General features: G+C 40.1%; 1 protein-coding gene across 3 annotated transcripts in view; it reads left to right on the top strand.

Moving 5' to 3' along the window:
• TSPAN12 (tetraspanin 12) overlaps positions 1-24,528 on the top strand; it is a 46,874-nt gene extending 22,346 nt beyond the window's left edge. For 2 of the 3 annotated variants that reach the window (XM_075081144.1, XM_075081143.1), the window contains exons 5-8: positions 9,040-9,114; positions 13,456-13,563; positions 16,370-16,513; positions 22,960-24,528. In XM_075081144.1, the coding sequence (XP_074937245.1) occupies positions 9,040-9,114; positions 13,456-13,563; positions 16,370-16,513; positions 22,960-23,265 (633 nt within the window). In that variant the 3' untranslated portion in view covers positions 23,266-24,528. The remainder of the gene's footprint in view (positions 1-9,039; positions 9,115-13,455; positions 13,564-16,369; positions 16,514-22,959) is intronic. The other variant, XM_075081146.1, reaches the window with a different exon arrangement.
• Positions 24,529-26,691: the final 2,163 nt, after the last annotated feature.

Below are 26,691 nucleotides of genomic sequence, written 5' to 3'. Positions count from 1 at the left end.
AGGGCAGTAGAAGAGACTGAAATGGCACCAGAGCTGAAAAGGGCTCTAGAGTGATACTCCCTGGTGAACAGAGGAGGGAAGATAGTGATAGAAAAATTGAAGTGAAATGATGGAAGTGGGTCCAGGAAGCTATTGAAGAGGCAGGTTCTGCTATGACAGTAGTTTCAAGGGAGCTGGGCTGTTGAGGCAAGAGAGCTGGGAGTGATACCAGGATGGGAACAAGGGATGCTGCATCTTGAGTGAGAGAAGTGGTGCAACTGCTGAGGTGATATGTGGTCTTGCTGCAGTAGTGCTTTTTTCCCCTCTATCCTTCCCAGCTCCTCTTTTCTCTTTGGTTGTTCATCCAGCTTTTTTTCCTCTGCTGAAAGGAATAGGGAATGGGAGAGTCCCTGAGAGCAAGGAAGAACTAAATGAATAAACAGATCCACGAAGCCCAGCCAAACCTCCATGCCTTGTCTGAAATGCAGCCCAGCCTCACCAGTGGGGCATGCCTTGACACTGTGGTTCAGCTGCATTCTTGTTGCCACAAATTGAGTATGGAGTGGATGTCCAGTGAGGTAAATTAATCTCTTTCTTGCGTAATCTTGCCCTTTTGACTAATAAACCACAGAGATACGTTGCTGTGTGCACAGGGGCTGCAATATGGGCTTTGTTTATTGTGTGTATCAGCACCAAATTCATCTGTTTTACAAGGAAAAAGGATTTTCTTGACCAAAGAAGCATTTCTATGGTGTTTAATTTCCTTGGTAGAAAATAGAGGGGTTAGAGAGATGAAGGATGCTGTGTTTCAAAATAAGGGGAGAAGATGGGGGAAGGGTATATTATAAGGCCATGACCTTGCAGTGACCCTTACTCCTTGGAGTTCATTGACTTCAGGTAATAGTGTCTTGGGCAAATAAATCCTAATAATTGTCTGAAGTGTATGTTTGCTTATTTCCAAAGTAATACCTGTTTCCTTATATAAGCAAAGATTAACTGTTAATGATCTGTTTTAAATTTTTACTTTAACCATCTCGTAGAAGAATTGAGGCTGTGAACAAAGTTCTAACTATTTATAAATAATTTAGTTTTTTAAAAAATAAATGGGTCAATCAAAAGAACTTGGACACATACCATAGAAAATTAAAATGTTCATTGCCATTAAAAAAAAAGGTTTTTGATTCAGAAAATTAGTTGCAAAGGTTTGGGGAAAAGTGATAATTATTTATATAAAACTTGGATTTTGCAAAGGTCACAAGCTTTAAGACCCTTTGTACAGATTGACAAAATTTTGTGATCAGGGAAACTGAAATCTAAAATAAGAGATATCTGATCATTTTGCTGTGGAATATACGTATTCTGAAGAACTGGATGGCATTCAGTAGCTCATGTTGTAAGTTGGTGGTTTCAGCCCATTTCCTTGTTGACTTGTGACTGCGGTCTCTCACAAATTTCTGCGTTGTCAAGCAAGTAAAGCAAATTTTAAATCAGAATGACAAATGGACTGTTAATCCCTTCAGGGCAGGGCTGAGGGAGCTGGGGAGGGAGGAAGGTGGGGGCAGGGGAAAGTTTGCACTGCCAGAGTGGATAAACAGCATTTCAGTTTTCCGTGCAGCTTGTGTGACTCCATTTAATGATTGCTTGCTCCATTTTTAAAAAGTATAGCTGGATTAATCACGAAAATAATCTTGTTAGTTTTTAAAGTGTAGCAAAAGTAAAGGGAACCATAGCTTGTAACTTACGGAAGGAGGAAGGAGTTTTTATTTTGTTTTGCACAGAAAGAGTCTGGTTCGTGTTGGTCATCCAGCGTTGTGGTGGTCATCTGACGCTTCTCAGGGTGCAGACAGATGTCTGGATGGCTTGTGTCTCAGTAGAAAAAGGCTGACGCTCTCAGGCTGTTAGCCATTGGGAAATGCTATGCATAACCCTCTTAAAATCTGGCATCTGTGTTACATACCGTATACTCTAGCCTTTTAGAGATTCCCGTAAGGTTTCCTTCTGCAGCTGCCTTACCCTTGGAATATCCTTCAGCCCCTGCCCTTCCCTTCCCGAGCTTTCCTTGCCTCTCTTGCCATATGGACCACGTTGGCCAAGGAGGTGGTGTGAGCACCAGACAGCAAGTCTGAGGAGGCTGGACTTGCTGATCAGCTCTGGCACGAGGGTTGTGGTTTCTTTTGAGAGTGGGGGGGCAGGGTGCGTGTGTGGGGAAAGGTGTTTTATATCTTCTGGGAGAAAAGAAAAACACTTGAGATGAGAGTGGTAAAGCTTGAAAGATGATGTTTATTAAATGAAATACAGAGCACGTGAATGACAATTCCTTAATAAGTACACTGATGCTTCAAAGAAAGGCACATTTGCTCAAAAATTGAAGGATTTCTACAGTCTTGTAGACCAAAATCTCTAAAAGCTGCAACACCCTCCGTGCTCTCACTTTTCTTCACAGTGTTGCAACTTCTGACTCCAGTTGTTAGCCCCTGCCATTGCCATTTGCTTTCATATACAGAATGCTCTCTTGCTTTCTCACTGTCTGGAAGTGGGCTTAGGAAGTTGATATTTTGAGTATATGAGATGGGGTATATTTTTTTCTTTAAGGATGAATTTAGTAGACTGTGAAGTCTCCTCGGGTTTTCTAGGGTGGCAGTAGTTAGCTAGGAAGCTGTCAGAACAGATGAAATAGGGTCCTAATCCCAGTAACAGGAGCATCATGCAAACCAAAGGTTTGAGTGAGGAAAAAGATGAAGTAAGCTACTCTTGTGCCTTTCTAGTTCTGCTGAAATTTGGGTTGCCACGGAACCCTGTCTTAGTTAATTTTCTTTGTGAGTTGCCTAGACTCTTGCTTCTAAATCACTCTTCCAAATCGTAAACAAAACGATTGTACCAAGTTTGGTACAAGCAGGATCAAGAGAGAATGACTGGGGATGTGTCCCGGTCTTTGATACTCCTTGTGTGTGGGCTAATGGCCCACTGATTTTACAGGTTATAGTAGCTGAATGCTGAATAGGCATTCCAGAGGTCCAGGGAAGTACTTGAGTCACCATCCCTGGAGGCATTTAAAAGACATGTAGAGGTAGTGCTTAGGGACATGGTTTACTGGTGGACTTGGCAGTGTTAGGTTTACAGCTGGACTCAATGGTCTTAAAGGTCTTTTCCAACCTACACGATTCTATGATTCTATAGGTCATTGGCAAAAAATTACCAAACCCATCTATGGCAGAGCAAAAAGCCCCATACGGTACCACTTCAGTCACAAAGTTGGGTATGCATGGCGTTGTAGCATGGCTACGCGTGCCTGTCTGGGCTGCTTGGCACCAGAGGGCCATAGTGACTCTCTGGTCACTAAGTACCCAAAGTCATCACATTTCTATGAGGGCTCCTGCTCTTAGCTTTGTTTCTGGCATAATGCTTGCACTAGAGTTTGGAAGGGCATCCTCGAAGGACAGTCATGTGTTTTTTGTATCTGTGCCAGTGGGGTTATCACAGTGGCCGATAATAGGGCACTGGGCATTCAGTGCAATAGCCAAGGTAATGTGAAAGAGACCACTGCAGGACACAAGTTTTATCTCTAGTTTTGCTTTGTTAAATGTAATTAGAATTTAATTTTTGCACTGTCAAAAAAATCTCTGGAAAAATTCTGTGTTCTCGGAAATACTTTGGAGATGGGCATTTAAAATGGGGACTGGGGTGGGAAGAGGAGCAAATATTCTTACCAACTCCCTCCACATGCTGTTTTCTGAAATCCCATTTTTTCCGTCATCCTGTTGCCATGTAACAGAAATAGAAGGTTATTTTTCACCAATTCTTTTCACCTGTTGCCTAAAAAGCATAGGCAAAGTATATTGAGTGATTAATTGCAGGAATCATGTGGTATATTCAAGACAAAAAATCTCTAGAACTGCAGTAAGAGTTTTGTATTACAGCTCTGCAAAAAACATAAAACATGGTGCTTCACGCTTTATATCCTTCCCTGCAGCTTCCCACAGTTGCAACAAAAAAAAAATCCTATACTCTGCAGGATAGAAAGCCACAAGGGAGAGATTTTATGTTGAGAGGCACTTCATGTGTGTGCCATTCACTGTTACTCTCTGAACTGAATGGGAATTGTTGGAATGAAGACCTTTTAAATGGATGCAAAATATCTTAGATTCAGTAATAGTGATTTTGTGCTTGCATTTGCTATTTTTATTAGTTTTGTATCTAAATGGTTATGATGATCAAGAAAGAAATTTGTTCCTGCAGTGTATTCTGTGGTGGAGGTTATTCTCTTAGTTTGGCAGAGAAAATAGGATAGCAAAAACCCTGTCATAATTTAATTAGGATAAATTAATTTTGTACTTCAGTTGCTAGTCTTAGAGAGATAGGAAGACATTTTGGGCATATGCCAGAGCATATATACTCCATATAGGGAGCACTGCTATATATGCAGCTTGTATCCTCTTACGGGATGCTACTGCTGCGTGCAGGAATTTTATTCAGACTAAAAGTTTTGATTCTATTTAGATAATCCATACAGATATTTCTAAAAGCAGTTTTAAATTATTCTGATTTTTTTAATGCATAGTGAAAATACCATGTACCTTTCAAGTGTTTTATCAGGTTCTGACAGCATTTATGCAGGTATCTATCTGAAAATAGTCATCTGAATTAGCACACAACCTATTACTTCAAAATAGTTCAATAGTTCCCTTTTTCTGTCATTGACTACTTGATGGTTACCTGCATTCTGTGGTTGAATTTCATCATCATTGAATTCCCATTCCATGTTCCACTGTCCCACTACTCGTTTTGTCTTATATATTAATTCCCTGTAGAAGTGGACTATGTTTGTTTGACTTTCACAAGAGCAAGACCTCTCTAGAGGGAGTTTTAACTTGTAGTAGCTGAGTATGATGCTCCAGTCCCCTGATCATCTTGGTAGCTCTCTGCTGGACTTGCTCAAGCAGTTCCAAATCCTTCTTAAACTGGGGGGCCCAAAACTGGACACGGTACTCCAAATGTGGTCTCACCAGGGCAGAGTAGAGGGGGAGGATAACCTCTCTCAATCTGCTGGCCACACTCCTTTTAATGCATCCCAGGATACCATTGGCCTTCTTGGCCACAAGGGCACATTGCTGGCTCAGGGTCAGCTTGTTGTCCACCAGCCCTCCCAGGTCCTTCTCAGCAGAGCTGCTTTCCAGTAGTTCAGCCCCCAGCCTGTACTGGTGCATGGGGTTGTTCCTCTCCAGGTGCAGGACTTTATATGCTTAATCTCTTTCCTTGGCCCTTCCCCCCCGTCTTTTTGACATCTCTTTGAAAGTGATTTTTGTAGTAATGACTTTATTTCTGCTCCTGCTTCTTTCCTGTGTACTCTTTTGCATAAGAAAGGAAGGGGAATGGGATTCTCCTGAACTCCAGAGTTCCTAGTTCCTTTACCTCTCTTTCAGGACTGATGTGCTGGAAGAATACAGTTGTTTAAGTCTCTGCAGGCTGCCAGTGCTGGAGCTCTGTGCTCTGGAGATGGAGCCACACGCAAGTACTTACCCACTGCTGCAGAAAAAATCCGGGGGCTTCTGCAAGGTTCCAGATATTAGAGGAGATGCTCCTGTTGGAAAGCTACTGCTCTACTGAGCTGCTGCCTGCCTTCTTCCCCTGCAGCCAGTGGTGGTGACCAAGCTTAATGAGGAAGTTGCAGGAGAACCAGCTCCTGCTAATTGACAACACATCCATTTGACACGGCAGGGATGCTGAAGTGTCTTGGCCACATGTGTGCCTGTGACTTAGTAAGGAGCAATAAATGTCTACTGCATTATTAATTATTTTATTGGCAAATATTTTTACGTTGATTTGTTACTCTGAAAAGAGTGTTTTCTACCAGCATTTCAGCCTTTCAGCTTCTCAAGGAAGCAACGTTTCAGCCTTTTCACAACCTCACTGGAGGAAGTCCTGCAGTGAAACTTACTCTGGGTTTGTAACAGGGTGAAGGCACCTCTTCAATTTTCTTATGACTTTGCATAGTCTAACTGGGGAGTGAATGATAGTGATTACCAATTGCCTACAAAAGAGAAGTGTTAAAAATCTGTAGGATTTGCCATGTAGAGGGTCTCTAGTTCTTGAAGTGATTGTCGCTTTACATAACTGCTTGTGGATTTTTTATTTTATGATAACCTGTTGATATCTTTGCAAAACAGTTTGCTCCCTCCTGTGCCTTTTCTACCCTACCCTCTCCCTGCTGAAAAGCCCACCAAACCCAACAAAAAGAAAAGAAGTAGAAAATGTCTCAGCAATGGCTGAGAGCGCTCTGAGGGAGGTGTGCTGTAGGAGGTAACATCAGTGACCTGCTGGCGCAGTTTTGAGCATAGTGCACAGTGGTGTTCCTCAGTCAGTCTCCTTTACAAAATGTAGCCACTCAGCCCATAGGAGGAAATATTAAGCCTTGCTTCAAAACCAAGTCCGTGTTTCTGGAAAAAAGCAGAAGTGTGTAAATGCAGGAATATGCATTTAGCATTCAGACTCCTGTGGGAATTTAATTGGGGACAAGGAATAAGCATTGAAGCCAGTAATAATTTCTGTGTTTGGAAGATGGAAATTAGGGGTAATAAATTTAAATAATGGTTAGAGGGTTTTTTTTTCCCCCCACACAACTTATATAAGAATTATTTGTTTTGCAAACCATTACATTTAGAGAGGTATAATATTCCCCTTCAACAGCAGAGTGAAACTGAAGCTCCTGTGTGTGGGTTTGGTGTGCCTGCAGTTGCTCGGTTCCTAGAATGGATTTTCATGTGGGTAAACTTTGTCTCTTTTGCATTATGGACAGATGATGTGCTTTCTCAGGACAGAAGGCTTGATTCTGCAGTGCCCTTATGCATCCAGATGTAGCTAGAGTTAGGAGATCTCAATTCCCAGCAGACCCAGAAATGGTTTATGAGTGAATCTGGCTTAATAGTTTTCTATCCCAAGCTTTACCCAGTAACTGGAGAAAATCTTGGTTTTGGCTCTTCTGTCTCCAGCTGCTACCAGAAACTTCCTTAACTGTATGCTGAGAAAAATGAGATTTCAAATGTTAAGGTTTGTGAATGAATTAAATGTCACAAGGAACAGCAAATTAAGAGTTTTCCAGAGAATGCCACATGTACACCCCCCAGAGGTACCACTTTCACTATGATCAGTGACTTTTGCATAAGATTTGGAGATGGCAGGCAGTCCCAGGCTTGTTATTCTATTAGAGTATAAAACACTGACATTTTCTTTGACAGCTGAGAACTCAAATTCACTTTTCATCTAAACATTTAGTCAGTATTACACGTAATGTCCTTAAACAATTTTTTCTTATGAATTGAAGAGCTAAAGCATGTGGCATTCTTTCCTGCTTATGAAGTGAATACTTTCCAAAGCAGATTTCCATGTTTTTTTTTAAAGAACCCTTTGCATAACTTGCAGTCACTACAGTGATAGTGGATACATTGTCTAGAAGCTCATTAATTTACTTTTTAGAGAATGCGTCACTGTTCCTAAAAGGTATAACTCAAATTTTTTCCTCTCTTGGACCTTTGGAGGATGAACACATTGGTTATTGAAGGCCTAGACTGGAGCTCTGCATGTGGTTATAGTGTTGATTTATAAGGATACGCGATGCATTGTTCAGCTCTGATGACTATGAAGATGCAGTGTAATGTGGTGGGGACTAGTAAAACAGTCTCTCTTCTTTCAATACCATCTTTACTGAATGGACCTTTGCAGGGGGCAGGTATGAGTGCAGGTTTCTCTTGAAAATTCACATGGATATTTCTACATGCACATTTTTAATTTTCCCGATTGCGTCTACAGACCTAATTCAGGTACTTAGATTTCATTAGCAAGTAGAAGTTAAGGCAAGACACTGTTCAGTAGCTGTCAAGGTAACTGTGAATTACAAGGTATCAGTTGCAGACTGGGTGAATGAAAAAGATTCCTTGTATATGACCATTAAATCCGAACACTTGTGGGCTTATTTTCTCTGTTTTAAATAATACAGCTTACTGACCTTTTAATAGGAAAAACAAAATCACTCACCCTCAATGCATATTTTGTCTTCTATACCTGCCCTGAATAGATTCCAGAATGAAGTGACTAAATTAGAAGCCTTTTGGCATATATCCTGCTAATGAAATTATATATTTATTCTATTCTATTTTATATTGTGATGGTGTCTCTTTGATTTACAAATAAAATTAAAATCCCTGAAGACTGTAAGTCTTGTATACTGAGAACAAGGGGGAGCTCAGTCCATTGACATAGAAAGTTTTGAGTCAAGAATGAATGGAACATTACTTCTGCTTTAAATAAAAGATAAATGGGTTACTTTTAACAGAGAACGCCAGTTACAGCAGTCTTAATTTCAGAAAGGGTTTGTCGATGCTGTACAGAAGATAGTACTACTCTTTTTAATCACAGCGGCCAGTGTTTCTTAAGTGTCATTACCAAGACCTGTATGGCTTCTTTATTTATACATGTATTTTCTATTTTTAAATAGTTGAAGGGTTAGATCTGGTAATAGACAAAGATATTTCAATCCATCTCAATAAATATTTGTACATTTGTGCCCGACCTCAAATATCCAAATCACTTTGATAAGAACTGTTTGCTTCCATCTTGTCAATTTTCTCTTTTTTATTATTTTTTTTTTCTTCTCCCTTTTGGCTATTGGGATGATTTGGATTATGTTGCTTAAATGGATAAAACTTGAGATGTCTTTTTTTCCATGTATATGAGGGAAAAAACATTGTCCTGTTTGCAACTGTTTTAGCATACAGTGTCATGATAGTCTTGTACTCTTGGGGAACAAGGAAATGAATTTATTTTCCCATTTTAATGTTCATATGCTTTATGGTAAGTTAGTGAGAAATGTCACATGACTTAAACTTAAACAGAATGTTTGCTGAATGAATCTTTCATATTTTGGTTACAAAAATGTATTTCAGATTCCACATCTTCAGTCAAGTGAAATGTTAATAATGTTTTGAGACGTCCTTCAATATTGTTCAGTCTTTTTTTCAAAGTTAAACTCAATATAAAAAATAACTATGACCATTTGGTTTTCTGCAGTACTTTGGAAGCTTGCTTGTAATATTCTGTGTTGAACTGGCCTGTGGTGTTTGGACCTACGAGCAGGAAATAACGGTGAGTCAGAAAAGGAGGCTGCATTTTTTCAACAGAAGAAAACAAAGATTTCCATTAGTTAGCTGTTTTCTAATTGCTGTAGTGTTTATCTTTGTTCATTATTCTGACAGTGTAATTCCATGTGACTGCTTTTTCTAAAACAGAGAATTCTTCTGGGAAAGCTTGTCTCTCTGGAAAGTCCTCTCTGGGTTTCTCCCCACCCGCACTATATTCAAGAGCCAAATCTTGCAGCCCCTGATTTAAGGAATTTGTTTTTTGTTAATTCCTGCTTAGGCAGGTTGTCAAGTCGGTGGAATTTTTGAGGGTAAAGTATGAACTTCAGGCTTAAGATAAGTATTTTGAGGGAGGAGATGTGAGAATTTGAAGGGATTTTGCCCTGAAAGTTCTTCATGTTTTAAAGAGCTATAGCTGAGTGTACTACGTTGCAAACAGACAGTGTGTTCTTTCACTAGAGGACTTGCTGTCTGCTGAAATCTTCACACTGCCTCCACAAACTATAAATGCCAGTTTTAGGCAAAACACGTCTTAGCTATAAAACACTCTTCTGTAAACTTGTGAAGAGGTTTTATCTCTGTCTAGTTTTTATGGCTGTACCAACCTTTAATTTTTGAACTGAAGACTTGTAACCATCGTGCAAGAAAATGGGTAAGTGTTGAGCAGAAATTAAACAGAAATGTTATTCTGCTGGCTGCTATATCCTTACGTCTTGTACTCGGTCTGGTACATTTTTATGAATAGAGGGACAAATATTTTCTCTGAGCTGCCAAGATATGCCCAATATACTGGTCTTTCCAACAGTGAGTAGCAATTATATCGCAGTAAGATGGGAGGGAGCCTTCTTGATGTTTACATGGTATTGGGTCTAAAGGGATTTCTGGCAGATTTGAAGTCTGAAGTTACGCGGCAGCACTTTGCATCAGCATTTATCCCCTTGTGGTACAGATTCCAGAGGAGTATTCTAATATAACAGCGATTAAGGCTATCCCTTTACTTTAAATGTCAGCTTACGTTGATGCATTTTAAAATTGGTAATGCGGACAAGAGACGTGCTTCATCCTATGGGCACAGCTGCCCTCTGCGGGGGTTTTGCCAAGGATGACAGTTATAGCTAACATTCATCTTTCCACAGAACTCTTGTCAGTGGAAGCTGCCTGAAATAACATAGCCCTCAGTGCACTGGTACATGCCATCTCCAGCCTTCACTATTAATTTAGAGAACCTGAAGTCACAGTGTGTTTTAGTGTGATCCCCCAAGCTTTCAGTTACCTGCTATGCCACTGAAACCCAAACCCGTGACAGTTTGATAAAAGCTGGCATAGCCCTACCATATGTTAAGGCACTGGTGATGCTGCTGAAAAAACCACAACTGTCCCTGCACCCCTGTGCCAGAAGAAGCAGCGTTGAGCTCCATGTCTGTGCCATCTGCGGTGGCTCGCAGTGAACCCGGATACTCCACACTCCTCTGATTTTTCCTCTTTCTTCCAGGGATTCAAGTGTATGAACATGAGAATGCAAATAGAACAGAAAAAAAAAATCTCTTCCTCAACTGCTTTTCATTTTTTATCTCTTTTCTTCTCTCCCTTATATGTATTTTTTTTATTCTTCATCCCCTGAAATACTGGGGGTTTTTGTTTTCTCTTTGCATCAGAATTTCCTCTTTTTATTTCCTTTGGCCTAGCACTACTGATCCTTATGTGATGAGGTGGGCCAGACTCAGGTTTCTTGCTGCTGAGAGTCATAGGGAATGTGGCAGCCTGGAAAAGCACAGTTCTTTATCAGTGGTTCTTTCATAACTGTGCAGGTCACTTCCCTAGAGCATGCTTTCCTCTGCTCTATTTGATAAAGATAAGAAGACTCCCTCTTATACCATCTTATACGCATGGGGGTGAATTGATGTCATGTTGGTTTCATCGTAGCGTGAAATCACACGAGCCCCTGGTGGGTTTCAGAGAATCAGTTGGCGGTGGATGAGTGGGTGATGTTGTCAAAAATGTCACCGAGGCATAACCGCCTCTGCTGATCCAATATGGGCTCTCCTTGGCATGTGGACAAGTTGCTGTAAGAGTCCTTGTATAAACAATTTTCCTTCCAGCTCATGATAGCTCTCAGCGTGAAGTGTGCCTCATGACTAATTTATTCCACCCACAAGATTGAAAAGCCAGTGTGGGTTCTTGGCTTACTTGGGCATTGGTCAAGCCTTGAGACTCATTAGAAAAATAATAATAAGTACATTTCAACGGCAAACTGAGCTTTACAGAACTTATGCTAAAAATCAAACCACCACCTCTAGTTTTTGTTCGTCTGCACAATCCACAGAAGTGTTAGTGTATAGTCCAACAAATGAATCATGTATTACTGTGCTCTGTTGCGTGTGAGCTAACAGTAAGCTATTTAGTAGATACCTCAATGTCCTTAGTTTGACATGTTGGTGTTCTCAGAGCAGTCAAACACACAGATTCCAATATCCCTCCTTAGCTCCAGAATTCAAGTTGCCTTCCTACAGTGGGGTGTAGTTTGTTTTGACTTGCTTTTAATTTCCTTCTCTCACTCCTTGATTTTTTTTTTTCTTGTTTTCCATTGTTTTCATAAAGAAGTTGGATGCCTTGTATTACGTGCATAATCTTGGACTGTATTCAACTCAAATAAGATAATAAAAAAAATAAATCGTCTAGTAAATATGAGCTTAATTGCAGCGATAGCAGGTATTATCCAAAGAAAACGGTACTAACTTCCAATGCAATGAAAAGAGAAGTGCCTTGACTGCAAAACTAAATTATTATAGTGACCAGTGAAAATGTTTGTGGTAGAAATATTCTCTGATATTAAGTGTTTTTAGTACTCTACTGCTAATGTTTTTCACATGGACAATTGTGAGTTCAATGCCTTAAAGCTTAAGAAATAAAATCGGCTAAGTGAAAGGTGTGTTACGTTTTGGTGATATTATTATTATGTTCATATTCATGATACATGAAGCTTTGCCAGGGCATCAAAAATGTAGTATAACTTAGAAGCGGTAATGAAATATTATCAAATGGTCTTATCTGGCTTACGGGGTCAGGCAGGCAGTGATTGTTCCTATCTTTTTGTAGAGCATCTAGCACGACAAAGACCAGGCTCCTTTGGGAAGTATTGTGATATTTTTATCTTTTCAAATTTAGGTTACGTTTATTGCTATTTGCAGAATGCCCTTACTGTTTGCTTCAAATGAATGGGATAGCTAAGTCACAGCCGCTAGAGGAGCAGGGCTCCCCTGCCCTCCAAACGAAAGCTGATACTACAATTGTGATTTCTTTCCCCATGACTATTAGGGCTAATGGGAACAAGGCATAATTCAGCGTGAATGGTATGTGTGCCTAGAAGGGCAACTTGCAAAGTCTTCAGCTCCTTGTTTTAGTTTGGCACACTGAAGTTTGTGCTGCTGAGTGGAGGTTAATATGTTGACTCTTAACTGCGTTGTACACCAGGTGCCATAGCACTTGCTTCTATTGTTTCTAACAAATTACTAACTGAGGGTTGTAGTCTAACAATGGAGAACACCAGCTCCTCACTTCTAAAGAGTCAAATTTGAAAGAAAAATTCTTTGAGAATCCTTCTTTCAGAAGAAAAGATTTACAAGGTCATGAGTGTGTATGAAGAAAACGTTCACAGGGCCTCATTGCCTACACTTTTTTGTTACTGTTCTTGAGCAAGATACTGAAATGGAGTGCATTCAGGATACCTGCAAGCGGGGCTCCAGGCAAATCCAGAAAGCTAATGAAAAGGCTCTCAGGGTAGAATTCATCTCAGTTAATTTTATATATTTAAGAAGTTAGATGTTTATATCTAAGTTTATCACCTTAGTTAAGTGGGTTTGAGACTTCAAGGGAACGATTCATCTGCTTTGTTTAAAATATTTATCTTGAGATGAATTGCCCCATATGACTGCCTGTTTCTTTCTATTGACTAAGAAACCACCAGGGAGATACCTAAATTGGGGCGGACAAATGCCATCCTTGATGACTTGGAAGGGACTCGGTTGAAGTTTTATGCCAGATAAAAAAATATGGTAATGATATAATCAAATTGTACCCAACTATCTCTGAATCTCTTCAAAATGCATCTGCTTTTCCAGTGTACATTAATTTGTAAGCAAAGGATGCAAATAACTTTTTCCTGATATTTTAATAAAGACTCAAAGTTTCAATATTGTAAAAGTTGAAGCACTTATTTTTCTCTTTTCTTTAAATACAGAGTTTATTTGGTCATCACACTGGAAAGATCTCAGAATAGATGGAAGTTGGGGGTTTGGAGCCATAAGCCAACTGATGTCTTGTATGAATCACTTTTCTTTCCTTGCACCAGGTTCCAGTGCAGTGGTCCGATATGATCACACTGAAAGCCAGGATGACCAATTATGGCCTACCTAGGTACCAGTGGCTGACCCATGCATGGAATTTCTTCCAGAGAGAGGTAAGATGACAGTTAATCATGAGCCGAACTAATACATGCTGAGTAAATGTTATTTATCTGCTGAAGAAAAAGGTTTGGTTTTAAGTGAATAGGTAAAGTGAAAGCCTGCATAATGGTGATGTCTTTTAACATCATCTGATATCCAACTCTTGAGCTTTTGTAGGCCCTAATGACACTAAAACACAAAAAAACCCCAATGTTACTAAGTCAGTTAAATTGCTAATACTGTCTTCATCTTTGTCAGTAAGGCTAGGAAGCCAACACCTTTTAATATTATTATAACATTTAAAAATATGATGTATATAAAATCAAAATTCTGCTGGTAAAGTAAAATGGACATTTCTATATGCTGTTTTAATATTAAACTGGGCTCCCTTTCCTGTAGGCTCTGTTGTTTCCTTTCACGGAGCTGTCATAGTTAAGATTTAGCTGGAAATGAGTAGGAAAGGAAGTTTCCAAAAAGATGCCAGTGGTGTCTCTTTGGCTGAGGTTAGAGAAAGTGATCAGAGTTTTTATTTCCTTTGACTGGGCAGGCAGGAAACAAACCAAAAAGCTGCCTTGTGTATTCACAGCTTTGCCCTCTAGCCTACTAAAATTCAGAACTGTTTCAAAGAATGAAGTATTGTGTTACAAAAACATGAAATTGCCCAAGGTAAAACCCATTAACTCCAAATATAACTCACGTGCAGGAAGAGAGCTCTTTAAATGCCTGTCATTGTGCCGCTCTTGTTGAAATGTTGAAATCTATCATTGTTGCACAGATTTCCTGTTTATTTAAACATTTCCTGGCAGCGCTTGGTTAGTCTGTATTTATACTAAAACACGAAAGAAAGAGTGGGACTACATGAGGTTAAACACCCCCCACCCTCCCCAGTCCCCTGCTCTGGCTATGCAAGTGGTCTGTGAAACACAGTAATCCTTCTTACGCAGGTAGAGTGTTTGTGTCTGTTCTGTACCTGAAATAACATAACCAATGGTCTTGATTTCCTTGAATGGAGCTGATACTGTATCTTGGTTTAAATGTGTAAGTTCAGTAAATTAAAAGCTGCCTTCTACACTCCTCGTTGTTGTAGTGTCATAATGGCTGGTTTTAAAATGAATATTAGTAATAAAACTTCAAGTGTGCCTTAACTCTTCCAGGGGATAAAAAGTTCTTTTAGAAGTTAGGTTTCCTATATTCCATCTCTGACCAGAGGAATGATTTGGGGAAAGTTTGAAGAGAACTGAGAAGGCTCTTTCAGAGCTCCTAGTTAACTGATGGGCTCTCCTTTTTATTCTGTCTACTCATAAGTCAGATGGTGGGTGTGTGAGTCTGGTATGTGCTTTACGCCTGAATGAGCACTATCCCTGGGGCCCTTCTTCAGGCAGCATTACAATTTTTTTCCTAAATTTGTAATTACAATTTTATTCCCAAAGATTCATCCCTGATCAGGTTTGTGCTCTTTCTTCTGTATCTTTTAACATCTGGGAGATGGGAAATGTATTTTCCCACCAGCCCCCTTGCTGGTCTAATATCAGAGTTGTGACTGTGCTAAGGAAGATGGGAAGGGTCAGTTGAAGTCAGGAAGGAAGAACTGGCAGGGGAAGAAAAGATTTGAGAGTAAGAAAAGGATGTTTAATGAGGATGTCTTTGCAGTTACAATGAGGAGCTAAAGCTTGAGCTTTCCTTAGAGAGTCCCGTACTGGGAGGATTTTGACTGACTAATGAATTGATAAAAACAGAGACATTAAAGCTGTGGTGAAAAAGGGAGAAGTGAGATTTGTAAGAGGACTGGTGAAGTCAAGGCACAGTGTGTGCCAACATGGTGTCTGGGTACTGATCTGCTTGATTGTGACCGAGGAGTGGCGTGGTATACAGAGGACTCTGGCTCTGGAGCAAGTAAGGGGGGCAAATGTTCCCAGGCCCACGGGTCAAAGGAACCAGGTGATGAATTACACTCAGGCAGGTACTGGAGAACATCCAGACAGAAAAAAGTGCCATCTTGTTCCTGCAGCGAGGCTTTTTTTTTTCGCTCATGTCAAGTCTCCATCTGATGCTGAAGAAAATCTAGTGTAGCTGCTTCAGCCGTTTTTTATGTGAAAGCAGCTAGGAATGTGGTAGGCTGGTTGTTTGGCTTTAAATCTCTCTGGGTGCTTTGCAGAGGAGACGACAGGTTGTTAGTCCTGGTGTCTTTTATAGCCGATTATGGTTCATCTGCTTTGCAGCCAGACTTCCTACTTTTATGGTTGATTCTGTTGCAGTGTTTATTTTAGTGTGGTACTGCTTCCTTCCATTTTTTTTCCTTTTCAGCATTTGTGATTTCTATACCTTTTTGCTCACTTCTAAAATCTCTTTTTTTCTTTTTTTCTGTGTTCAGATAAATCTGTGCTTTTTTCTCAGCTGATTTTCAACAGATGTGTCCATAGTTGTAGCCTTGCAGGAACAGTCCTCACTAGTAAGACCTTAATCATCTTTTCCTACTACTTCCCTTCTGACATGAGATTATCATGTGTTAGTTCCTTGTAGTAGGGATAGCAGAATTACAGGGTAGGACAATTTCTGTGAGGTAGCAGTTGGGATTTAAAGGACAGAGCAGCATCATTGGCTGTTTCTGAGGTGTTCATTGGTCACCACATTACATTTTTCACATTGCATTTATGTCAAAGTACAGCAAAAGAAGATACATGGAAGCTCTTGCAGGTGTGTTTAGTCCTACATAAATATTTTGAAAGTTATTAATAGGAATTTATTTAGCTATTTTGATGACCTACTTTTATGAAGAAGTAGCACCATTATTGCTGATCTTTGCTAATCCTTCCTTTGCAGTTTAAATGTTGTGGGGTGGTGTACTTCACAGACTGGCTGGAAATGACAGAGATGGACTGGCCGCCCGACTCCTGTTGTGTCAGAGAGTTCCCTGGATGCTCTAAGCAGGCACATCATGAGGATCTCAGTGACCTTTATCAGGAGGTAAGAAGAAAAAATGTGGATATTTCAGAAGGCTTTGTACATTCTCCCTGATCAAGTAGTTTTCCAAATTCTCATCACTTACAGCGCAGCAGAAAGGTTTGTAGAGTGATTGTGTTTATGGAACATGTTTATTGTGTTTGTTTATGTTTTGTTAATGCTGAAGAGGGGGAAGAAAGGAAGGCAGGCAGACAGAAGGAAAGAAAGAAGGAAAGAGCCCACCGACCCACTCTTACCTGGACCTGAGATAAGTTAGTAGCAATGCAGTTAACATCTGAGATATGCCTAAACATTGAGGTAGTTGTTTTATATTGGTTAGGCTGGAGTTGAAATTTGCTCCAATCAAAAAAAAAAAAAAAAGTTCTGGTGCAATGTCCAGTCTCCAGCTTGCCAAACTAAGAAATTCTGCGTACCATAGAGTAGTGAGGACTCTAGTGGTATGGACAGTGAAGGATGCTTTTGAGAAGTCCTTTGGAAGATGGGAGCTCTCCTGTTAACAGGGCTCATGCAAGGAGGCAGGTAATTCAGTTGCTGTGCTGCGAGCATGCACAGAAACCGTGTGTGAAGATGCTCTTCCTCTCTAACTCTGTTACATTACAGAATTATTATTATTTTAAAAGAATTTTAAAAAGCCTTAAAACCAGGAGAGGACCTGTTTGAACTCAGAGTGGGTAAGGGAGGAGATCATGGTAGCAAGTCATTGCTGTTCTTAGGGTGAAAATTATAAAAACAAGTAAACGTGTTCGTGATAGTTTAGCAGTTGGGCTTGATGATCTTAAGGGTCTTTTCCAACCCTAATGGTTCTATGATTCTATACTAAAACTCTTAGCTGTTCTCACAAAAATGCTGTAAAAAGTTGCCTTTGTCTGGAGACTGCTTTGCTATCTACCTTTTTTTAATGCTAGCAGTCCTCTGAAGACCTTTAGTTGTGCATTCAGTAATATCAGAATGACACAGTCCAGGTAGTCCAGTAGTGACAAAAAGCATGTCTCAGTTATGAGGATCTGAGAAGAGGTGCATTCTTCATTTATTTGCTTTAAGAGTAATATAGAGGGCATAGGAAGGAGGATGGGCCTGAGAAACATGCTTTCAGATGCTGCAGTATGAACATTTCTCTAGTGGACAGTGCAACTCTGCATTATGGAAGAGCACCCAAAGAACCATTTTATCTTGTCACAGTCTCTTACTGCTGTTCAATACTTTTTCTTACAAGAATCTATTAATGTGGCTCTTGTTCAGGAGCCACGGAGAGATACCTCTGAAGCAGGGGAGATTCACTTTATAAACAAGCCAAGATGAATATTAGCTATTGCCAGGAAACAATCGAGTTTTTGGGAAATGGCATCACTGACATGGAATGATTTGCTAGATTTGTATGGCATTGATTCTATGAGCAGAAATTATGTAAGCTCTTCTGGACTTTCAGACATCCATCCTAGGCCTCGTGTGCTTCTGCTAGGAAGAGAGAAGGTAGACTGCCAAAAGGCAGGTACCTCAGAAGGCCAATCTGTGCTAGGGAACATTAAAGACAGTGGTAGATGCTGTTTTCTTTCCATCAGCTACTTGTAGAGCTTCTCCTGCCTTACGGCAAGGCTTGCACACAGGAAGCACTGGTTACACTTTAGAAGCGTCAGTCTCTGAATGGGCAAGTGTTTCAAGCTTTTTCTGGGGCCTGCCAATCTCTTACATGTTCTTGAAGAAGAATGAACTGGGGCTCACTCTGCAATAATGGGTGGGTTTTGTCATACTGTTGCCAGTATTGATACCATACAGCCCAACTCTGCTGTAAAGAGCCCTCGAGGAGAGGGCTGTGGAAGCTGCAGAACATTCATTTGCCTTAAGCATCCATCCTGCTTATGTGAAAAAGCAAGCATATGTAAGCAGTGTCACTCAATAACAAACTAATTTTTTTTGCTCAGGAGGCTCAAAAATTTCTGACAAGGAGTACTAGTGACCAGAGTGTATTGTCAAAACTGCAGGGTTTTCTCATCTCTTCTGCTAGCATTTCATTCCCATAGCCGTATTCCTGGAACGTGGTTCTCTGTGCACTTCGAATGTCCAGGGTTTTTTGGTTCTACTTAGAGAAAATTAATAGCCAGAAGTAATGATGATGTAAAACATAAGGGCCCTGAGACCCACCTGATAAAAAGAAAGGCTGCCGGGCTTTTGTTTTTTAAAAGAAACCTGAAGGGCACATTTCTGGTTCTTCCCCTACCACACCCCAGAGCATTTTGGATGGATTCAGCTCTTAGCAAAAATTTGGTTTTGGTTGTCTAATGCAGAATCAGTTCCAAACAGGGACAGGCTGTTTTCTGTTTTACCAGCCACAAAAATACTCTTTTGCTTTTTGAGATACATACAACATTCGGTTGGCAAAACTTTTTTTTCCATGGTGCTTGCCTCTGGGTTGTCTCACAGGCTCATACCGTATACTTGCTAATATATTTATCTGTATCATGCAAAACCAACTTACACTTGCAAGGCTAATCTGTCTGAGTTCTGCTTTGGAGAATTGGGGGAGAAAAGCTTTTTTAGAAAGCGATACAAAACAAACTTGCATAGTCTTGTGGTTTGAGAGGGAGCCTCACGAGATTAGCCTCGCTAGCCTAAAATTGGCTTATGTAAATGCTTCACAAGTCCATTCTGGTACTTCAGAAAAATTCTTTGTAGTACTTCAGAAAATTGAAGTTTGGTTTGGCTGGGGTTGATAAAATTGTTTTGTTGTAGCTGTGCTGTAATTTTCTGCTGGGATCTCAGAGCTTTCTGTAGTCTAACTTGGAATCCTTCACAGTACAGTTTCTGTAGAAGGAAAGGGGGCTTACTTGTGGTTCTGCTTTAGAGTACTTTTGGCAGTAATCACATTCCCCCTGCTGGATTTTTGAAGGCATTTTTTCTAATGTGTTAGTCTTCTTGGACTGCTTTTATTCTGACAAACTTCACCTTTGGTGCAGTTTGAGGAACAGACGCACCTTAGAAAGAGCGTGGTTGTGAGGGAGGTGCGTCAGGTGGCGATGTGACCTCAGAGGTTTGTTGTGGTCTGAGGACAAGGGGAGCTCTGCCCGCCTTGTGGTTGGGAGCTGTAGCCTAGATAAAATGATTGGTAGGAGTTGATATCTTCAGAAAAATCAAAATTGCATATTCAATATTTTTTCTTTTGTTTTCTAGTATAATTTTGAGTATACTTGAAATTTGAATATACAATAGATCTGTTCAATATGCTGATGGTTTATATGCTCTACTCTGAGAAGTGCCTCATTTAAGATCTGGTCCTTATTCTGTGATGTTGCAGTAAATCAGAAATCTATGCTTTGTTTCCATTTTAAGACTGAAAATATAAAATGGCCTTTGTAATAAATATGAATCAGGCCTTTAATCCATAGCTCTGTAGGAGTTGAAGCTAATTCTTCTGAATGATCACTGCAAAGTTTTATACTATTTTTGAGTTGTCAACAAGAGGTCCCTGTTTAGTGACAAACTTTTACTTTTGCCAAGGAAAGTATATTTATGTACTCTTTAATTGCAGGCTACCAACTATGAATGTGTCGCATAAGCAGAAATAAAATGCATAAATGTGAGGATAACAGGGTGCCTGGATATTTCTCAATTTTGAAACTGATTTTGAACACCTATTAGAGCAGAACTGTAAGAACATCATTAAATGGAGGGAGGCAGTTTATCTAGATTGGGCATAATTTGTCTCAGTTATGTGTCTGTACTGCAGGAGATGTAGGCATTAATGTTATTGCTCGCTGTTAATGGATGTTTCCTCTAGGCAACAAATGAACTGAATTTGAATACTGCTGTGGTTGAGCATTTTTAAATTGTGACCAGCCTGTACCTTCATCCCTTAAAGTTATCAAAAGTATTAAAGTGCAGCCAGTTTCTCTGTAATTAAAAACAAATTTGAAAAGTAGTATAATTAAAACACAGTCTTCTAGTTGAAGGAAAAAAAAAAGACAATTTTTGTTCCTCATCAAGTTCAATTACATTGCTTTTGCTACAGTGTGGGCTTTTTTTGTTGTGGTGTTTTTTTGTTTGTTTTTTTTTCCTCCAGATTTCAAACAATCCATATTTACTCCTTGTTCTGTCTACACTGTGTTAATGTTTCAAAAACGATACATGAAAAAGAAGAATGGAGCAGGCATGGTGATCTTTTAACTTTGTACAATTGTTATATAGTACATTAATTTTATTTAGATCCTAAATGAGAATCTGTTGACTGCAGTGTGAATTTTGTGAGAGGCAGGCAAGAATCAGGCCTTTCATTTTCAGTTTTTGGATTCAGTTTCAGGATTGTAGCATTTGAAATTGTTGGCTTTGGAGAATTTTAGTGTGATTGAACACTCTTATTTATCATGTCCTGACTTCGGATGCTGTCACATTGATCAATTGCTTTCTTTTCGTGGAAAAACTATAAGAAGTGTGTAGTAAGGATATAAATGCAACAATGACATTTTGAAAACAATGCCCGTTTTGATGGGTTCCTGATGTCTTCTGCTGGGACCAATGCCTTTTGGTACGTGTGGTGTTATCCCATCTAGGGTATTACTCTGAATTTTCCCTTGGTGGCTGTGTTCCTTTGATTTCTGTGCTGTGAAGCCCTGTAAAGTTTGAAATAGAGATTAAGCATGGCCAAGGCTTATCCTTTCTAAGACTGGGCATCACCACCTCTGAGCAGCAAGCACCATAGCTTGTGTTTACACTGTTGTCCAGTAGTTCCCAGAGTTGGTGTCTCTGTGTATCACTGCTGCCTTATAAGGGCTTCAGAACTTTCCTGAAACAGTGTACAGTGATTACTTGTCCATTTAAGCAAACTCTGGAGCATGTGCTGATGGACTAGAAAGAGCTGAGGAGTGAGAGAGCAGTTACTCTTTCTAAACTTCCATTCCTTGTGATGTTTTAACATACTTTTTGTTCATCAGATTTTTTTCTGTGTAAATAATAATAGTACTTATAATTATAGTACTTATTATTCTATAGCATTGCTTTGGATTTGCACCTGCTCAACGGTAGATGTGGTGTGTGGGACCATCACCCAGCACGTTGGGTGGTCAGCTCTTCGGAGCAGGGTCTGTGCAGACCCTGATGCAAGGTGGGTTGTTACAGTTGCTCTCGCAGCGGTTAATGAAACAAAACAAGGCAGTAATACAGTGATGTGACTTTCAAACTCAAATGTTTGCACAGTCTGCGTTGACATAACAGTCCGTGGGATATGTATTGGTACTTGCATTACTTCAGAGCTGTAGGTAACCCAAGTCAGGCTGGGGACCTGCCGTGGCGGGGGGTTGTCCCTGCTGCAGCCAGAGGTGCTGTACAGGAGGGGAAAAAGTGTGGAAACCACTGTGCCAAACCAGGTCATTTTTGAACTGGTCAATTTCCCAGCCATTTTTCACGATATTGGCTTTGATGTTGCCTCCCGGTAACAATGACTTGGAGTTGATATGATTTTTTTTCTTAAGCAAATAACCAACAGTCTTTTTAAAGACTTTGGGGCATTACTGTGCTTCCAGTGGCATCAGCCCAGCACAAGATAGGAGATAAAACTGGTTCTTGGTATCATGCCATCATAATTTTTGACAGAGAAGTTTCTACATTCAGATCAGAAATTAAGCCAGTTGACTAAAAAATATAGCCTACAGATAGGGAGATGTAGGCAGAGTGTAACTAACATAAATGGATAGGCTTTTCGCAATGAGGAGATGCTTCTAGTTCAAGAACAAAAAGCAAGAGTAACACCACGTATATGTGGTATGATTACTTCTAAGTAAAATCTGTTTGTACCCACTGCATTCTGGAAATTTGCCAGAAGTCCTCTGTTAGAGGTTATTCTGTATGATGCTCCTTACTCAGACAGTGTCTGGAAGGTAATGATTTTTCTGATCCCTAGGGACTTTCTGCGGAACTAATAAACTGGCATATGATGAGTCCAGATAAAACACTAAAAAAGAAAAGGTGGGAAGAAACACTGAGGTTATGCAGGTCTGCAGATCTTTCCTAGAATATTGTTTTAACTTCAGATTGTGGTATTATTTGTAGAAAGAATCGAAAGATTTTAAAATAATGGACAAGCTTGAACATCTGCAATTTAAGGAGGGAAACAAGAGGATTTAATGGCCTTTAAACCTTCACAAAACCAGCTAAGTTTCTTTAAAAATCAGTGGTAGATGATAGAAACTCAGATCAACTTTGAGTGATTTCTGAATTGAAGAGTAGCACAGATCTCTTGGAGCTTGTTACATGCAGTAAACTCTCAGTGTATGAGAAAACTAAAGGTAGCATTATGGGAGCAATTAAAAAGTAGGCAAAATAATTTTCAAAGCATTGTTTGAAAGAGGTGAGAGAGAGTTTGGAGAGCCGGAAGAGCCAGCACTAGGTAGGATGAGCTAAACCTTAGGAACTGCAAGCCAAATAATATTGACTAATTTTTCTAATCTATTTTTGTTTTACAGGGATGCGGTAAAAAAATGTACACTTTTTTGAGGGGGACGAAACAATTGCAAGTGCTGAGATTTCTAGGAATCTCTATTGGAGTAACACAGATCCTGGCTATGATCCTCACTATTACTTTGCTGTGGGCTCTGTACTACGACAGAAGGGATCCCGGGGCGGATCAGATCATGGCCCTGAAGAGTGATACCTCACAGCAGCTGTCATGTCATTCCGTGGAGCTACTGAAGCCAAGCCTGACAAGGATCTTTGAACACACATCCATGGCAAACAGCTTTAATACACAGTTTGAAATGGAAGAGCTATAGGTGGTGCAACGAATCTGAGAAGTCACAAAGGGTTTTAATTGCATTTTGTTGTTTTTATTCTATTCCATCAAGTATGCCAAATATACCAGTCTTCCTATGCTTCAGAAAACAGGTAATGAATGGAGTGAAGGAGGCCTGCATAGAAAGAAGGATAAACCCTGTCAGCCTCTTGGAAGAGCCATGAAACTGTTGATTTGGTTGGTTGGTTGGTTTTTTAAAAGGCACTCATTCACAGTAATACTTAACTTATTGGCACAAGCTGTGTGATGTGTGAAATACTGATTCATTCACAGGCAGACAGACAGAACCTCTAAAGAAGCATCATGGGAAAGGAAGAGAAATACTCATCTTCTGAAGAAACGACTGTGCTTTGGACAAACAAAATGTAACTTGAGCTGACATTGACTTCTACATTTTTAATAAGCCATTTGGAAAATGTCTTAATCAGGGATCTATGTGTGTTTTTGTGTGTGCATGGAAAGCAGAACTACAATTCAAGTCAATGCTTGGATTTGAAAACTTGCAAGATTTGTAAAAAGGGCAAGATTTTCTTTTTTTCTAATAAAACCTTTATCTTAGCTGTTGTTGAAGATGTTCTAAAACTTCTATTTTTATCTAACAACTGTTGATTTTTTAATTTTAAATATATTAAACAGGGATTAAAAACAAAACTATGACTCTGGACAATAGATTTTAATCTTCTGAGTAATTCTGGAGAATTCTTCTTTGAAACAGTTTGTTCTATGGACTGTTTCTTAGTGAAAAGAAAAGAAAGAAAACCTTAAACATTATTTCCAAAATGGGAATCAATATGGGGAGTAGCACATTTTTATAGATAAATCTTTTCTCCTGTCTGTGATTTCCCTGAAGGTAGAAACAAAAGACTACAAGGAAAACGCTTACAGTTCTGGATGCTATTGCAATAATTGTAGAAGTACACAAGGAGAAATCATACTTTGGTGGCGTCTTCATTAAGAGCTCTCTAGTGGCTTAAAATGCCAACTGGAAACAGCATTAAAATGTATTTATTGAGATGGGGAAAGTGCATTTTACTGTATTTTTATGAACAATGTTTATTTCATAGGATTATTTTTACAGTTGGCCATGCTCCTGAAATATATATTTGTTCCACTGAGTACAGTAGTTTGTGGCAAATGGGTTTTTACATAATATTACATTTTAAAAATTCTTTGTTTTGGAATTTTTAAAAGAAAAAAAATGCAAGGTGTGATTTGGTAGACAATAAAATTACTTTTTCTTAAATTCCATAATGGCTTTTTTATTTTGAAGTCCTAGAGGGTGAATGCTTTCGGTGGGAGTTGGGAGGGTGGTCTTGCTGGTGTGAGTTAATTTGACATGTCTTTACCCATTCCACTTATTGTGTCGTGGAGAAACTGAATTGTAAATTTCATTTTGTTCTTCTATTGCTTCTCAGAAAGCATCTTAAGGGCTCATAAAATTAAGCTCTTCAGTTGTGTGGAATGTTGGTTGTTTTTTTTAGCAGTCTACACGTGGGTGTAATTATTTCACAGGTACTACTGCGAGCAAGATTGCCCTTCTAGTTTTGTACCTCTCCTACAGAAATGCTAATATTTATTTTGGGAGGTAAGAAAAAGGCTAAAGGATGGACTTTCTCAAAATTTTGCTTAGAGTATCTTTGTCAGAAATACTTTCTCATGCACTGTTTGGGAAGCCTTGTGCCCAGTGTTATTGCAGACTTCACCCTTCCCATCACTTAGCTTGGGCACCATTTCTGCAGCTACGGGTGAGGTTTCTATGTAGAAAAAGAGCAGGTGTCTATAGAGCTGGTCTGCATCCAGGCTGACTTTGGAGCACTACAGAGACCTGTGATGCTACACAGTGGATTGAGCCGTTGTTGGTTTTTTTTCCCGTTTGTTTGGTGTGGGTTTTTTTAAATTAAAAAAAAAAAAAAAAGAAAAATTGGGAGATGCTTTGACTGTGGATTGCATGGATTACGTGCACACTGCTACGTTCAGCTGTGGATTACAGCGGTGGATTATAGCTGAATGTAGGGAATTTCACCCTAAGTAATGTAAGAAAGGGTAGGAAAAAGTCCTGCCCTTTGTCCAGGAAATCTGGCCACTTAAAGTTTTACCCAAGGAGTGTCTGTGGAAGCTCCCTTAGCCATGCTCCAGCTATCCCGTGTCCTCCAATGGGAGGACTGCCCAGGCTACCAGTGAGGTTGCCTGTGTATCTTCTCGTGTCTGGGTTTGAGCTCATGAAGGAACAAATATGGAATGCTGGGCTAAGGGAGATCGGTTGAGAAGTCCACAGCTGGAACTAGAGATACTGACAGCCCAGGTCGTTTGGTTTTAGGCTTACCAGTGGTGAGGAAGCACTTCACTAGGTGTAGTCAGGTTATTCTAGGAGCACGAATACAGCTGTCTGAATGGGTGAGCCAGTGTGCTTGCTGGGACAGGCGCAGGGCAAAGGTTCCTCCCTTCTAGAGGAATGTTCGTGTGGTGGAGTCCCTTGTTAGGGACTCCTTAAATCCAAAAACATTTGGACATTGATTTGTAGTGGTCCTCTTCCTAGGCACTGAGGAATGGCATTTATGCACCCCAGATGTTAGTCTGAGAGAAGAGGTTAGAGCTGCACAGTGGCAAATCATCCCCGGCTTCTGTGGTGAGGGTGGGGATTGATACGCCATCCTTGGTTAAGCCCAGGGTTGCTCCTACAGGGGTGTAACAAGTGGCGGAGGTACTTGTATGGTCCTCGTGGGGGTTGCCAGTCGTTGGAGTAAAAAGCAAACAAGGTATTAAGGGCACGCTGAGAAACACCAGACTCCAGAAGGGCAGGATCTGCAGTTGTCCCTGGGATCTGCGCAGTTTTTCAGTAAAGCAGCTCATTGCCTCTTGTTCAGCTCAAACAGTGAAGGGGATTTCTCATATCACAGCTAAACCAGGAGACTCTAGGTCCAGGAGGTGATAAATCCAGGAGATGGGTTTGAGGTAGCACTTCTCTGAAACTGATGTGGTGGTGGTTCCCTCATTCAAAGATTGTTTGGGGTAGGGCTCCTTTGATATAGGACCAGCCTCCCAGACCAGTGTTTGTGGATGCCCACGACAGTGAGCATCTGTGGTCAGGGTAACCTCACGTGGGCTTGGCTATCCAAAACCTGGGCCAATCTGTGGTCAGAAGGGGGCTGGTTTCATCAGGGGAAAGACCCACATGTCAGGAATGATAAAAGTATTCCCTTCTCTAGTAAGGACTACTGGTAAGTATTCTGGGAAAGAATCCTGTTTTGAGTATCTAACCACTTTTGCTGAAATAGGTCTTAGCTGTAAATTGGAATGCTTTAAAACTTTTTTTCTTCCATTGTGCTCAGGCTATGAGGTGTCTGTTTTTCTAGGGCTTGTTCAAAGAGCCTTAAAATTGATTGACTAGGCTGCTGTGAGTCTGTTC

This window comes from Phalacrocorax aristotelis, chromosome 1, assembly GCF_949628215.1.
Source record: "Phalacrocorax aristotelis chromosome 1, bGulAri2.1, whole genome shotgun sequence".
NCBI classification, from domain to species: domain Eukaryota; kingdom Metazoa; phylum Chordata; class Aves; order Suliformes; family Phalacrocoracidae; genus Phalacrocorax; species Phalacrocorax aristotelis.
Note: the sequence above shows the minus strand (reverse complement) of the source record. Positions and strands in the feature narration are given on the sequence as shown.